General features: G+C 41.0%; 1 protein-coding gene across 1 annotated transcript; it reads right to left on the bottom strand.

Annotated features, from left to right (window-relative positions):
• Positions 1-761: 761 nt before the first annotated feature.
• LOC120528376 (tripartite motif-containing protein 16-like) lies at positions 762-11,054 on the bottom strand. Its single transcript, XM_039752531.1, has 4 exons — positions 10,807-11,054; positions 9,072-9,231; positions 6,182-6,247; positions 762-1,447 (listed from the first exon to the last, which is right to left on the bottom strand). Exons 1-4 carry the CDS (start codon positions 11,020-11,022, stop codon positions 906-908), a joined length of 984 nt encoding a protein of 327 aa, XP_039608465.1. The 5' UTR covers positions 11,023-11,054; the 3' UTR covers positions 762-905.
• Between the last annotated feature and the right edge of the window lie 6,258 nt (positions 11,055-17,312).

Here is a 17,312-nt window from a genome sequence, read left to right as displayed (position 1 = left end):
GTTTAATATTCAGAGTGGCCACAAGAGGCAGTAGTTTAGCGACTGATCAATCAATAACCCCTTCTTTCCATTCCTTGTCTTTCTTATCTGCTTTTCAATTTCAGGTTTGTGGACAAGGTGGGCCGACCCTGGACGGGGTGCCAGTCCACTGCAAAGCCACACATGTGCACCCATGTCAAGTGTGTGCCAACTCACCAAGAATTCATTTTTTGAAGATGTTGGAGATTTCAGGGTACCAAGAGAGACAAATCTGGGGACAAGGAGGAGGTGCAATTTAAAGTTTAATGTGACATTAACTAAAACAACAAACTCTGTCAGTATGGCTGACATCTGACTGACCGGTGAATCCTCATCTTCAGACATTCACAGTGAATTCATTCTGAAGTGAAGGACCCTTCGAGTTACCAACATGTCTGGTGAGTGGACAACACTCCAGCCCCATCTGTCACTCTCTGCTCCTACATATAGTCACTATTCAAGAGCTCTCCATACTGAGTCTGTACAGCACCTTTCAGTTGTGCTGATCCTGCAGGACCACACGCCTGTCCTACTTAACTGGTGATACTGAAAGACACTTGGGGGGCCTCAGTAGATGCAGAGGTGTCAGCCTGAAGGACATGTGGCTGTGAATCAACAGTGACCCCTGCTGGTCAGACTGGTATTTGTAGGCCCGAGGTGTCTCCGCCCCTCATTATGACACACACACACCTGATTGGCTACTCAAACCCAATAGTAATGGACAGCAAAACACTCAACCCCCATCCGCATTCTCATCCACAAATTCAATCACAGAGGTGCTGCCCACTCCAACTCACCTATTCTGTAAAATTAAATTCACCCTAAACTACAAACTCAAAGAGGACCTGCGTTTGTGGGGACATCAAGTGACCAGTGGAGGGTACTGGTCAGTGGTCACATGGTGTCAGATGGCTGATTGTTACAGTGGAGTGAAGACCAACACTAAACCCTGGAAAGAGGGGCTCAGTGAAGGAGGTGTTGAACCTGTGCAGGAGGGTCATTGTGTGTGAGACGCTATAAAATGACAGAGAGCCAGCAGGCCAGTCCAGATACACACCTACTCTGGGGCAGTAGGGGGCACTGATTAGAGTCCACTGGTTATTGTGACGCACAGAGCACTGGAAAACAGACCTCTGCAAACTCCAGGACTTGTCGTTGTATCCAAGACGGCACTCATCGTCTCCTCCTTTCCTTCTCAGTCCTTTATATGCGACTCCAATCTTCATGATGCGTCCACTGCCCTCCACCTCCCAGTAACAGCGAGTCCCAGTCAGAGCCTCTCTGCACAGAACTTGGCACCAGTAGTCAAATCTGTCAGGGTGATCAGGATATTTGGCATTTGTCCCCTCATATGTCACCTTCTTGTTCCCTTCAGACAGATAGAGGTTTCTGTGTGCCGTGTTGATGTCCAGTGTGAGGGGACAGAAGTCTGAAAGGAGAGAAAAGAAAATGAGTGAGGAACTCTGGGAGTGTGTAACGGGACTGGGGGCGGAGCACAACACAGACAATTAACAAGAACCAATCAGGAGCTGCGCTGATGAGACACTAATAGTAAAGAGCTCATCTGATTGGACAGAATCTGTGGAGATTTCAAATAAAATTCTCGAATCACAATAAATTTGAATCCCTTTTATTCTCCAGTACTTCATGTGCAGGAATCTAACTTGGTAGATTTGGAGCTCCTTATAAACGGAACACAACATCACAGACAAATAACAGAAAGCTGAAGTGAAAAAGACAAACTTCAAACAAAGTTGTAGAATAATCCAATTATAAAGGAGATGTGCTGATAGTGATGTGCCGGTGAGAGTGTGAGTGTGTATTCCCGTGTCACACTCACATGTCCTCACACTGTACACACACACACACACACCTTCACACAGTCTCTGACAGAACACATGAATACACACAGAAGACGGCTAAGTCACTGCTGGGAGAGGCTGTCGCTCTGGCTAAGAAACTCTGGAGGTGTCTGTTAGTTTGAATTGACTGAAGCGTTTGGGAGTTTGTGTGAAGAAGTGATGAGCTGCTGAGAGGAGCCCGTGGTGGTCCTTATGACACGGTTAGTGACATAGTGACACAGCAGACCTCACCACACACTCTCATCTATTTTTTGAGTGTGCTGTTGGTGAGCCAAACCAGACACCAATTGTGAATGTGATTACACTTTCAATTACGGCTTTGTGAAACTGAATGAGGATTGGCTGTGAAATATTTAATTTCTTTATCTGGTGTAAGAAGTCCAATCACCGCTGTGCCTTCTTAGTGATGTGGTGGTGTTCATGTCCTAGCTGAGAGTGTTTGTGATTGTTGTACTCTGAACTTTGAAGGAGTCCACCATATTGACTGCTGAATCATTCATTTCTAGTGTTAGAGGTTGTGATTGCTGTTTGTGAAAGTCAATGGCCATTTCCACTGTCTCGGGGTCTTGAGCAGCAGGGTGTTGAAGCTCACCAGGACACAAGACAAGACCCCTCTTTTCTAGAAGGCTGTTAGTAATTAGACCAATAATGGTGGTGTCATCAGTGAACTTAATGATTTAACTTAAGATCAGTGGACCTGCAGTCATTGGGGTACAAGGAGTAAAGTAGGGGGGCCGTCCACAGCCTCGAGGGGCACCTGTGCTGATACAGAGACAGTCTGAGAGGTGGGAGTCCACACAAACATATTGTTTCAGGTTAATCAGAAAACTGTAAATCCATTCACAATTGGAAGGATTCAGTTCAGAGTGTAGAAGTTTAGTTATCAACAGCGCAGCCCCAATGGTGTTAAAAGCTGAGCTGACGTCTACAAACAGGATTCTGACAGAAGTTCCTTTACAGTCCTGATGTTCGAGCACACAGTGAAAGCCCATGTTAATGGCGTCGTCCACAGATCTGTGTGCTCAATATGCAAACTGAAGATGGTTGAGATCAGCAGCAGTGACAGACTTCAGATGGCTTAGAAGAAACCGTTCAAATATTTACATTACAACTGACGTAAGAGCAATAGGCCTGTGATCAGTGAGGCAGCTTATTTTATCCCTTTTAGGAACAGCAACAGAAGATTTAAAACAATCAGGTTGAGTGAACTGAGCAAGAGACGAGTTAAAGATGTCTGTGAAGAGAGGAGCGAGCGGCCTGCACAGGTTTGATTTCGTCAGGTGAGATAGAGTCAGGGCTGGCCGACTTCGTACACTTCTGTGTTGTAAACAACTTCCTGGCATCGTCGTATTCCTTCATAGAAAAGGGAGAAGCTTTGTGAAGAAGTGGCTGCTGATAAAACCACCTCAGAGCTGAAGGAGCCGAGAGGATGAAAGGACTCTGCAGCTTGTTGGTCAAATCTGGAACAGAACTTGTGAAGTTTGTCATGGAGGGATGAAGAGTCTGAGTGAGCATTGGGAGACGACTTTAAGGAATTAGTAACAGACTGAAGGCTTCTCCACACAGAGGAGCGACTGTCTGCTCCACACTGAGGCTCCACTTTATTTCTGTGTTTCCATTCAGCGTATCTGACTGCGATGTTTAGCCGATTCCTGGCCAGTCTCTAGGTGGCCTTATCACCAGTTTTAGGGGCTTTTTCTTTCACCTGACAGAGATTCCTTAGATCTTTGGTGAGCCACGGCTTCCATTGTTATAAATCACAATATACTGTATTTGCTGGGAATGCAGACCTCTTCACAGAAGCTGATAAAAGATGTCACAGTGTCAGTCAGCTCATAAATGTTTTAAAAATGTCCCAATCTGTCCAGTCCAGACAGTCTTGTAATGCTTCACTTGACTCCACCGTCCTTGAACTAATCAATTTCTTTACTGGTTTAACTGGTTTTAACCTTTGTTTATAAGTGAGTAGTAACTGTAGCATAACTTGGTCAGAATTACCCAGCGGCGTGCGAGGTAAAGCCCGGTATGTGTCCTTCATGGCGCAGTAGCAGTCATCCAAAGTCTTCCTGTCCTTGGCGGGCCATTTAACAAGCTGTTTGTATCTGGGAAGGTCGATGGTGAGGTTTGTGTTATTAAAGTCACCATCACTGTAATCGGGGAGTTTCCACGACTGCTCTCCAAACCAGCGATGTAATCTGCAAACTTCTGAATGAGACTTCTACTCCTCTCACTGCCCACTCAGCCCACTCTTCTTCAGCCTTGATGGACTTCTTCTCCCAACTATAATTTCCAGCTCTTCTAATGGATGTTGACTTGGATTCATTTTAGGGCGCACAGATGACCGCTTAAGCAGATTTCAATGTGATTTCCACCAAATTTGGGTGGTCTTACTTGTAAGTTCTGGAGAATCCATGATCTGCACTTCAGACAGAGCTTTGTGATGTTTGCTCCAGAATGTCTTGATGATCTTCTCATTTTATTGTGACCTGCACAGATTCAGCACAGCAGCCCCCTAACATTAATGAGCCTCCTCCATATTTTGTGTTTTTACTTTGAATACTCGTTTTGTTTTCTGTGGACTCAGAGCTGCTGTGACTTACTGTAAAGCTCTCGTTTGGCTTCATCTGTCCAAAGGAATCTCTCCAGCACTGTGGCTTGTCAACATGTTTTTTTGAAAATTCCAGTCAGTTATTGATTGTATTTTTTTTTGTCTGTCTCTACGAAGTGAGGTTTTTGACCATAGAGCCCGCTTTTATTCTGTAAGTGATTAATGGGGCTTCTTGAATCTGTTTTACTTTGATCTTGGTGGTCAGCCTGAATCTGTCCTGAGGTTTGCCTTAGTTCTTTCTCCACCACTGAAGCTGTCATTCTGTTCACTTGGGGGTCCATTTTCCATCTGCAGCAGCATTCAGTCTGTTAGGCTACAGTCCAATGGCCCTTAAACTTCTTGATGTTAGTTACTGAGGCCACAGGAACATGAAGCTCTGTGGAGATGGCCTTGTAGCCTTTACCTTGACCATGCTGGGCTGTGACCTTCTTCCTTTCCTTCTCTTCTCTTATCCATGTTCAGTGTGATGCACACAATGACTCAGCCAAGCTTTGTGAGGGCTGAAGACCCCTGTGATTCTCATAGTGGACTGATTCTTATTCAATGCTGTCTTTTAACATCTAATGGCTTCCACAAAATTTTTAATGCCATCTTCATTTGATTTAATTCCTACAATGTATTAAGTCATGAATAAATTAAAGTTTCTGCTCTATGGAGAAACAAATAGAGGATGTTGAATACTTTGTCAGCTTTAACCTGTTTCACATAAATTTGATTTTTTTTTACTTTCTCGTATACAAAGTATAGAGAAAGTATAGTAATTATGAAAAAATTCAACCATGAGATTTTAGACCTTCCCGAGTCCAAAAATACCATTTTTTAGAATTATGGCTGTGTGTGTGCAAACACGATATCTCAAAAACGCAACGAGATTGATAGATGAGATGGGCAAAATCCATCAACTGGAAGTGGTACTTTACTGAACAAATACTTGATTTTTTTTTTTTATTCATGCAGCTGCAAAGTCCTATTTATTGAACATTACTTTTATAATAACTGTTCAATATGTTATTAATTTGATTTGATTTGTTGTTGATAGTATTTTATTGTACATAATATAAAAATATAATTGTCTTGTGGTTTATTCTTCAAATATCCATTCCCATATCAGAGTATATGAGAAAGTCTATGGGAGACGACTCTTGATTTTTTTTTTAATCCATTGCTTGTCAATGCATCCATATATCCATATACTGTTTATGTATATCTTCATGGTGGTGGACATTGTGTTTTTTATGTGAAGCACACTAAGCTGCTTTCATTTAGTGCCATAGATTATTAATTATTATTATTATAATAATATATAAGTGAATGACTGAAGTAGAAAAGCATCGGAAAAGTGACACAGGAATACAGAAAGAGGAAACAGCAGGAAGTGCAAAGAAGAAAAACAAGACAATAAAAAAGGGTCAAAGTAGAGGAGGATATGACATATTTGGCAGGATTTTGTTTTTATTTCCCATGAGTCCATTTGAAACTTCAAAGAGTCAAGTCTAACAGACTGCTTTGGTGATTCCTTGTCCTGAGTGTCAAAATCCTATAATGCACCAGTCACAGGACCCCCGTCACTTTCAGCTCATCAGTCACACCACACTCACATAATGCTTTCTGCTGGCTACACTTTCATGTCATAAGCCTGGCCTGAGATATTAACAGTGAAATGACGATAAATTCAATGAATTGACAGACTCACATTGTAAAAACTCCTCTCTGCTCTGAGGTTGAGGAGACTGTAGGGTGAAGATTGGAGCTTCACGAACTGAAAATACAAAGAAAAGAGAAGAATGGAAAATGTTAAGATTAGGTCGGTCAGTAGATTAACATTTTTAATTGTGTTTATTCAAACTTTATTTACAAGATTAACCGTGATTAATTTCACATTACGGTGCATATTTCACAAGGTTTAGTGGTATCACTTTAGATTAGTTGTCCATAATTACACTTTATTTTACCATGTAATCACCTGTATAATTACAGAGTAACTAGGTGTTTTTACCTCCTGCTTACTGTGTAATGCTGTGGTTAAGTACTTAACAGTACAGTAATCCCTCCTCGATCGTGGGGGTTGCGTTCCACGGTCATCATTATTTAACCTTATAAACCAGTTGCTAAGGCACACAAGTTTGTTCACATTTTCAAATTCCACAGTAGATCTCTTTTTGTGCACAATATGAAAAAGAAAAAAGGCAGCTGCACAATGCATTACTTAATTATATTGTTACACTGTATTACACAGTAAGTTGAAATTAATAACACCTAGTTACTCTATAATTATACAGGTAAATTCAATGGTACATACAGCATAATTATGGACACTTAATCTAAAGTGGTTCTGGTTTATTATTATATCCTATGAACCACATAATCAGATCAGGTATAAATATAATAATGTCAGTATTATGATATACTGGAAATAATACTCAGAGGATATCAGAAATTCCATTTATTGTTAAAATTATGGCAAACCACCAACAATATTTTGGACATGTCTGTAACATTGCTCAAGGCCACGGTCATCATTATTTAACCTTCTAAACCAGTTGCTAAGGCACATAAGTTTGTTCACATTTTCAAATTCCACAGTTGATCTCTTTTTGTGCACAATATGAAAAAGAAAAAAGGCAGCTGCACAATGCAGCATCGAACAGGAGCATCAAACAATGATTTTTGAAATGAAATAATAAACCACCCGAGTCACAACATCCTAATTCTACTGTCAGATTTTAATCCAAAAGTTTTGATTTTTGTATTTATTAATATTTTGTTTTGTTGTTTTGTTGCAGGAGCTCTAGAATGAATGTCTAGTAATAGAAGGCCCTTTGTTATCGAGGCAACTGTTGTTACATTACAGCTTTAGGCGCAACAGCGTTCTCAGCCTTTTTAATGTATGGTTTGAAGAAGTGATCACTTACATAAAATAACCCTAAAAGCAGCAATTCAAATTGAGGAAATAAAAATCTCAGGATCTGATCTCCTTGCAAATAATCACAGGTGTCTACTCCATTGTTACATTAATAACTTAATCTCTCATGAATTGAGAAGGAAATTCTCCTGACTGTGATTTGTATGGGATAAAACATTTGTACATAGCATATAAGGTAAAGTTCAGTTCAGGACATTGTAGTAGACTGCGTGAGATGAGATGAGAGCAGCAGAGCAGATCAGTGCAGTTCAGATGACAAAGGAGTGACCAGAGAAGGAATGAGACGGTACATTCTAGAATCTCATGATAACTTTGTGTTAGTCTAATGGATCAAGGCTTTTAAATTAAGCTCAAGTGTTAACACATTAATGCTGACATTCCTATTTAAGATGTAATTTTATAAATGTTAAATTCTTAAACACTAATTATAAATGTAATGCAGTTAAAATAAAGCAACAAAACATGCAGATCAAGTCTGCACACAGAGCCCACCGATGTGTGGATGATGCAGTGAGTTTTATTTACTAACATTTTGATGAGCCACAGACACATGTGAGGATCTTCTCTGGGGACTTGACCTCTGCTTTAGATACCAACATCTTAGAGCTCCATGATAAGAAACTGACTGAGTTCAGCCTGCCCAGTCCAGTCCTCCGTTGGATCTCAAACTTTCTTACAGATAGTAAACAGTGCCGGTGCAGTTGGGCGCACACATGTCTGACCTGTTAACCCTCATCACCTCACTTTCTGTTTTCCTCCCATGTGTTGTCAGTTGACCACAGCTCAGCAGGTCTGTTCATGGACAGACATTGTTAGGTTCCATTTATGTTCATCAGTGCCAAACTCCTTTAGCATACAGATTTGTTTAAAAACCCAGTAGCATGATAAGTAAATATTATATAGATTATAATTTGTAAAGAATGTTAGTGTGTTTCACCTGTGAACTTGTTATGTGTACTCAGTGGAGTGTTCAGGTGGTCCTGAAGTGGTCAGGGTTCTAATGCACTCCTCTAATTTGCTTATCTTTTTTACCAAACAAGAAACAGAAAGAAAGAGGAATGTAAGGACTAGCAGATCCGATGCAAAGAGGTTCATAAATGTACAACACGATCAAAACAGATAGACATACCATTGTACCATTAACACTGTTAAAAAAAAAACTGGTGTTTCACTACGCTAATAATATTTACATTTTCAAATATTTACATTAAACATTCAGTTACTCAGATTGCCCAGAGGGGACTGGGCGGTCTCTTGGTCTGGAATCCCTAAAGATTTTATTTTTTTTATCTCCAGCCTTTTGGAGTTTTTTTTTTTTTTGTTTGTTTTTTCTGTCCACCCTGGCCATCGGACCTTACTTATTCTATGTTAATTAATGTTGACTTATTTTTATTTTGTCTTCTATTTTTCTATTCTTCATTTTGTAAAGCACTTTGAGCTACATTTTTTTTGTATGCAAATGTGCTATATAAATAAATGTTGTTGTTGTTGTTGATATCACTCAGCTAGTTACAGTAAGAGACATTAGAAACAATTCTTAACAGTAAAGGCTTAGACATAAATGTAAAAGAGCAGGCCTTCTTCATGCAACTCAGTGTCCCTTCTGTTTTCATTCTGGTCCACCTAATGGACTTTAACAAAACATGAACAATCACAGTACCTGGTGGAGTCCTTGTCAGGATGTCCTGCTGGCTGATCTTCTCCAGACTCTTTTTAAGACCTGACAGCTCCTTTAGCAGGTCCTCAGAAGAAAACTCAGCCGTGACAGTAAAGCCGAGCGAGTCTCCATCAGCAGGAAGGTCACAGAGAGGTGAGAAAGTCTGCAGTAGGAGAGAAGAGGGAACAAGGAGAAATAAAAAGTAACATTAATAAGATGGATCTCCTCTTAACTAAACATCAGTGTGGTGGACAATCATCCTGGGTTTAGATAGAGAGATTACTTCTCATACATTCATTGGTTATTTAGAATGTTTCACATGATGGACCAAAAAATGTCATCAGCCTTGATTTTCAAAAAGCTTTTAGAACAGAAGTCCAAGAGGTGAGTCACCAGACTGTAGATAAGTGGACTAAGGGCGCAACGGACAGGCAGGGGCAAAATTGACTTAGCAAACAAAACAAGGCATTGGGATCTTTGATAGAGAGATAGATAGAGAGACAGATAAAGAGACAGAGTGGACACTAGGGGTCACTGTTGCCCCTTTAAGCCCAACAGACTAATGCTCAGGACACCAGGTAAAAGCGCCAAGAAGTATTTTTAATTGCTTTCTTCTTGCACAGTGCTCCCTAAGCACAACAGTCACCATAACACAATAATTACGATTCTCACCTCCTCCACACCTCCAAGCAAGCTTTGTCCACCTCCATCCTACTCTGCCTTGCTTGCTTGCTGGCTGAGTTCACTACAGTCCTTTGAATAGTGCCCAACCTGAAAGTGCTTCTCTCCTTTCATCCACGCGACTTGCCAGCACTTCCAGGCCAAATGAATTTTCTTTAGCCCGTAAGTATTTCTGGATGTCGATCCTTGTGACTCACTAGTACGTCCAGGCTATGAGGAGAGCAAAACTCCCCAGGTCCTCCTGCAGCATCTCCTGGTGCCATCCACAGTACCCAGCAGGTCTATAAAGCTGAACTCCAAGCCCCATAGTGCCCTGTAGGAATCCAGGGCACTGCTATGCTGCCGGGAAGTCCCCATGTATTATTCGTAGAGGAGGCAGTGTCTAAAAGTAGTTGCCTTCCCCCATCCTTCCCTTCTAGGGGCGTCCCGCATGGGTTGAGCTGCTGGCCGTCTCTTACAATAGATACATAGATTTAAATTAAATCCAAAGATATAGACACACAATCTTCAGTATAACTTTACCTTAGAAGGTCTGCAACTAGAAAGTGTGTGACTTGTCAGAAAGACTTGGGGGCCTTTTGTGCGCTCATCACAACACACTTGTGGGGCCACATCAGGAATATTATGTGTTACAGAAATGACAAAACAGCACAAAAGAAAGACGAGTCATCAGTTAAAGGACAGAGAGACCAGACGAGTCATCAGTTAAAGGACAGAGACATGAGGAGGTGACATGACAGAAGTGTTTAAAGATATGAAGGAGTTGGTGTCTTCTTTTACCAGGTGATGTCATTTAAAGTGACTCATACAAAGAATACATTTCATATAAATTTTCTTCACCAAAAAAACAACTGTAGATTTACCTCCCTATCTTGTACATGAAGGCAGGAACTTTCAGAGTTTTGCACAAACTATGGAAATTTTAGGCAAATATGAAATTGCACTGAGTGGTCAGATTTTGCCATTTATAAAAACTCCTCAGATCTCTTGATTTTGAAGTTTCACAGGTCACACACACCCCAGTCTGATCAGACTCACTGTGAAGTGTCATTCTCACCTGTAGGTAGTGGAGATGATCCTCGGTCTCTGAAAGTTCCTTCAGCTCAGCTTCTCTCCTCTTCAGCTCCTCAATCTCCTTCTCCAGTTGCTCCATGACTCCTTCAGCCTTCTCCATTTCTCTCTTTTCTTGTTCTCTGATCCTCTCTTTCAATTTCTTGTGGGCTTCCTCAATGCAGTGAATCAGATCAGTGAAGCTCTTCTCGTGTTCCCTCATCACTCTTTCCACAGAAAGCTGTTGGATAGGAGAAAAATATTTAATTGAGTCACCTAATTAAAAACAAAAGTCACAAGACACTTTTGTTAGTATTTTGATGTTGTAGAGGAGAGTTTGAATTAGGAGAAGGGTGGTAGGAGTATTCCCTGCCTAGTATTCCCCTGGTACTCTGGGTAGCAACATCTTCTTAAGGCACTTGTAGGTCTGTATGGGATATACAGTCTTAATAAGCGGCTCTCTAGGATCTATGGGAGCCATTGGCACAAGCTACTAGGGGACAGCACTACTGTCCTGTGAGGACCCTGCTAGTGTTACTCAGGGTGGTCTTTAAAAAGAGCCTCTCCTGGTCAATCTGAGTTTGAGAGTGGATCAGGACAATGTTAACCTGGAGTGGAGAATGAGAGGATCGGAGAAGAAGAAAACGAATGGCTATTGTTGAGAAAAGCTGGTCTGTTGTGAGGTAATTGTGTGAAAATAAAATATATATAGTGGAATTGTGAAAAGACTAAAACTGTCAAGTTTAACTTCATTAGGGCAAATTTAGGCTTTTAAGTGTGGAGACAGTCAAGGAGCAGTGGAACAGGTTTAAAAATATTTTACATGTAATGCAAGACAGATACAGACCTAAATTTGGAATTCATAGGAAATGTAACAAAACTCCACATTGAGTTAATAAAGAGTTAAAAAAGCAGCTACAAAGAAAAAAAAGGATGAATAAGGAGTAGAAGACTAAAATATCCAAAGAGAACTGTAAGGCGTATGAGAACATGAGGGCAACCAGTAAGAAGGATATTAGGAAGGCTAAAAGGCATTTAAAGAGAAAAAGAGCAGATAAGGTAAAAGATGACCTTAAAAGATGCTTTCAATATTTGAGTAGTAAAAGATCTGACAAAGAGGAGATGAAGTGCATCAGGCATAGTAAAGGGGAACTAAAAAACACAGACAGTGAACATACTTGGGAATTACGAAGGACTGGAAAATGGCAAATATTATCTCATTATATAAAGAGGGTTACCAGGAAAATCCAACCAAAGATAGGCCAGTAAGCTGAATGTGCATCACAAGAAAATTAGCGGAAGGAATTATTAAGGATAAGATTGAGTAGTACATGGCAAGAACACTCAGCATGGACTCAGAAAGAGGGAGGTTGTGTTTTAGTAACATGCTGGAATTCTATGAGGAAGCAAAAAAAAGGCTACGATCAAAGTGTAGCAGATGATGATATTTATTTGGACTTTCAGAAAGCAGAAAAAGTGCCACATGAGAAGTTGGGCATCAAAATAAAAGATGTGGCAGTTCAGGGAGATGTTTCTAGATGGGTGCCGAATTGGCTCAGACACAGGAACATGGTGTGATGAACCTCATCAGAACTGGCCGATGTTAAGAGTGGAGACCAGCAGGGATCAGTGCTATGGCCACTGCAATCTTAATCATATATAAATGATTTGGATATGAATTTAAGTAGAAGATGATTAAGTTTGCAGATGATACCAAAAGAGGTGGATTAACAGATAGTCTGGAATATACAAAGGGAATTGGACAGAATAGAGGGTTGAGCAGATTTGTGGTATAAGGATGTAAGCAAAGGGTATGAGGTGCACACTGTTCAGGATCATCAACCCCAAAGCTGGAGGTGTTCAGCTGTTTTCAGGACCTTTCAGAGCTGCACAGTGACTCCGATATCTTTAAGAGAGGAGGCAGGGATGAAGAGCTCTCAAAGTAGTCATAATCAGGGATTCAGGTATTATGGAAATTGAGATGAAGTTTTGCTCCAGATACAGAGAGTCTCACATGCTGTGTTGCCTTCTGGGTCACAGGTAGAAAACGTCTATGGATGGCTGCCAGAGCAGTGGATGACCCAGGTGTCATTATCAAGCTTGTCCAGGTGTCACAGAATAATCAAAATAGGTGGGACAGACTGCCAGTTCTGCAGGAGAAATTTAAGAGTTGAGTATAAAGCTGAGGAGCAGAACTGACAAAGTGGTCACCTCAGGACTTCTACCTGTGCCACACCAGTCCATGTGAGATTAGGAAGATTAGATGGCTTAATACACTCGTAAAATGTTTGTGTGGGAAGAAGCTGGGATGGGTTATATTTTAACTCGAAGGGCAATAATGTAAACTTAATATGTGTCACAAATAAATTAATGATAGCAATTATCTGGAAAAGATTGACCAACACAGATCTACATGAGGAGTGCCAATGAGAAGTCAGTGTGGGTTTAGATGGAGGACTTCATGTTTCAATAATGTGCTGGAATCTACTATAAACTAATAAAAAGGCAAAGCCCTCACTCACTCATTGACTCATCACTAATTCTCCAACTTCCTGTGTAGGCAGAAGGCTGAAATTTGGCATGCTCATTCCTTACAGCGTACTTACAAAAGTTAAGCAGGTTTCATTTCGAAATTCCACACGTAATGGTCATTACGGTCGACAACGTCCGCCACGTTGAACTTTCTTATTTATGGCCCCATCTTCACGAAATTTGGTAAGCGGCTTCCCTGCGCTAACCGAAACCAATGTACGTACTTAATTTGGTGGTATGATGCCACTGTCAGCTGCCATATTGAACTTTTCAACGGTCTTTGTTTCTTATTGGCCCATCTTCAAGAAATTTGATATGCATGTTCCCAACGCTAACTGTATCCTACTTACCTACATATATACGTCCACAGCCTGCAGCTCAGTCACCGTGTGAGGAGACATTGGGTCACCCATCCTAACGACTCCCACGTTGTTGGCTGTCTGCCTATATAAGGCCGTCCGTCGCTCTGGTCTCTACATTCCCGTCCTTGCTTCGCCACGGGATTCACATCTCCCTGCTGATAACTACAGCTTTTTTTATTTAATCCACGGCATCTCCTGTGTTTTATTGTTCGTTTATTATGATTATAGTTATTGAGTAGGTATTTTAGACTTACTTTACATTGCTCAGGTACCCATTTTCTTTATCGTTTCAACCCCCATTACCATGTCTATCGAGATGATCACTATCGATCAATGAACTGTCACTTACCGAGTGGTTGCCATGCCTTTTCCATTCTCTTTGTTACATATTGCACAGCCATATCAGGCTCACTCTTGATATCCGGAGGAACATTCTGTCTTATGTATTGAATGACTGGGACAGGTTCAAGGTGTGGACTGATGACGGTACAGGAGATAATTATACTACACAGGAGCACTAGAAGAGTGGAATGCTTAAGCCCTTCACCTATGTTTCTGCATGTGAGTTGATGGCTGCCGCTGATTCTTTCGGTTGTCGATTTCAAGTGTACCGAAATAGCCAAATATTTTACACCTTTTGACAACCGCCAATGCCTCTTAAACATTTTAGATTGACAGGTGATGATTTCAGTGGTGGACACTTTGATGTTTATGAATGTGTAAACTCTCAAAACCTGGATATGAAGTTATCGATGAAACCAGTTGTATACTTACAACGCTTGACAGATGCCGAATGTCACTTCAACACAAGTCCTGCAAATACTGTCGTAATTGAAACAAACCATGAAACTCGCACCGATTATGACAGCAGCAATCCAAGCTATGAGATTTGAGACAACATAACTTTTCACATGACCAACTGTACGTTGCATGCTCAAGAGTAAGCTCAGCACACATCTTGGTCAGATTACAACCGGAGGGCCGAACTCACAATGTGGTATACAAAGAGATCCTTAACAAATTATTGGCATATTTTCCCTCAGTTTAAAAAGGTTTAATTTTCTTCTTAATAAAAAGTTTAAGGCAGTACTTCGCCGCTGCGATGCGCGGGTATTTTGCTAGTTCTATAATAAAACTAGAAAACCATAAACCGGTATGGAGGTCAGTCTGGCAGGAGGGCTCACGTTCAGTTGCTTGTTCTTCCTTGACTGTCACTTCTGTGGCTTAAAGTCTTCCGTAAAAAAAGTGCACAACATTAATACTCAAAAAACCAATCTTAATGCACGTAAAAAATTTAGGCAGTGCGGCCTAAACACCAATAATTTAATTTCAATTGCTACTTTAGATGAACAATGCATTAAAACTATAAATACAGATTATAGATTACATAAAAAATACACACAGAGCGGCACTAACAAAAAAAAACCTAGTTTCTGTTCCAAATATCAATAACGCGCATAGAATTCAGCCTGCCCCTCCGAAACATTAAATATGGCACTATTAAATGTTAGAGCTTTAACTAACAAGATGTTTTTTTATCAACGATCTTATTAGTGACTAGCAAAATACCGAAGTACTGCCTTAAAATTTTTATTAAGAAGAAAATTAAACCTTTTTAAACTGAGGGAAAATATACCAATAATTATTTGTTAAGGATCTCTTTGTATACCACATTGTGAGTTTGGCCCTCCAGTTGTAATATGACCAAGCTGTGGGTAGAGCTTACTCTTGAGCATGCAACGTACAGTTGGCCATGTGAACAGTAATCTTGTTTCAAATCTCACAGCTTGGATTGCTGCTGTCATAATCGGTTTGAGTTTCATGGTTTGTTTCAATTACAACAGTATTTGTAGGACTTGTGTTGAAGAGACATTCGGCATCTGTCAAGTGTTGTAAGCATACAACCGGTTTCATCGATAACTTCACATCCAGCTTTTGAGAGTTTAAACATTCATAAACATCAAAGAGTCCACTACTGAAATCGTCACCTGTCAATCTAAGATGTTTAAGAGGCATTGGCGGTTTCGAAAGGTGTAAAATATTTGGCCATTTTGGTACACTTGAAAGCAACAACCGAACAATTCAGCGGCAGCCATCAACTCGCATGCAGAACCATAGGTGAAGGGCTTAAGCATTTCACTCTTATAGTGCTCCTGTGTAGTATAATTATCTCCTGTACCGTCATCAGTCCACACTTGTCCCAGTCATTCAATACATAAGACACGATGTCCCTGCGGATATCAAGAGTGAGCCTGCAATATGTAACAAAGAGAATGGAAAAGGCAGGTGCCATTTCCAGGCATGGAAACCACTCCGTAAGTGACAGTTCTTTGATCGATGGTGATCACCTTGATAGACATGTTAATGGGGGTACGGTTGGAATGATAAAGGAAATGGGAACCTGAACAATGTAAAGTAAGTCTAAAATACCTACACAATAACTATAATCGAAATAAACAAACAATAAAACAGCGGAGAAGCCATGGATTAAATAAGAAGGCTGTAGCTATCAGCAGGGAGACGTGAATCCCGTGGCGAAGCAAGGACGGGAATGTAGAGACTGGAGCGACGGACGGCCTTATATAGGCAGGCAGCCTACAACGTGGGAGGCGTTGGGATGGGGGACCAAACTCTGCCTCACACGGTGACCGAGCTTCAGGCTATGGACGTATATATGTACGTAAGTAGGTATCAGTTAGCGTTGGGAACCCGCGTACCAAATTTCTTGAAGATGGGCCCATAAGTAACAAAGACTGTTGAAAAGTTCAATATGGCGGCCAACAGTGGCATCATACCACCAAAATAAGTACGTACATTGGTTTCGGTTAGCGCAGGGAAGCCGCCTACCAAATTTCGTGAAGATGGGGCCATGAATAGGAAAGTTCAACATGGCGGACGTTGTTGACCATTATGACCGTTACGCGTAGAATTTCGAAATGAAACCTGCTTAACTTTTGTAAGTAAGCTGTAAGGAATGAGCCTGCCAAAAGGAGAATTAGTGACGCTGGAAAGTTCAATATGGCGGCCGACAGTGGCGTCACCCCACCGAAATAAGTACATACATCGATTTTAGTTAGTGCAGGGAAGCCAACTACCAAATTTCGTGAAGATGGGGTCAGCCTTCTACCTACACGGGAAGTTGGAAAATTAGTGGCGTTGGAAAGTTCAATATGGCGGTCGACAGTGGAGTCATACCATTGAAATAAGTAAGTACATCGGTTTCGGTTAGCACAGGGAAGCCGCCTACCAAATTTCGTGAAGATGGGGCCATAAATAAGAAAGTTCAACATGGCGGACGTTGTCGACTGTTATGACCGTTACATGTAGAATTTCGAAATTAAACCTGCTTAACTTTTGTAAGTAAGCTGTAAGGAATAAGCCTGCCAAATTTCAGCCTTCTACCTACACGGGAAGTTGGAGAATTAGTGATCAGTCAGTCAGTCAGTCAGTGAGGGCTTTGCCTTTTATTAGTATAGATAGAAAAATTGATTTTATTGAACTAAGTGAAACATGGCTTAGCTCAGATGGCGCGGCTGTTTTAATGGAGTCTGCGCCTCCGGATTACAATTTTACTTGTGCGGATCACAGGGGAAAAAAGGGGGGCGGCTTGGCAAACATC

Source organism: Polypterus senegalus, chromosome 4 (assembly GCF_016835505.1).
Source record: "Polypterus senegalus isolate Bchr_013 chromosome 4, ASM1683550v1, whole genome shotgun sequence".
Classification (NCBI taxonomy): Eukaryota; Metazoa; Chordata; class Cladistia; order Polypteriformes; family Polypteridae; genus Polypterus; species Polypterus senegalus.
The sequence above is the reverse complement of the archived record's forward strand: the minus strand, read 5'-3'. Positions and strand labels throughout refer to the sequence as shown.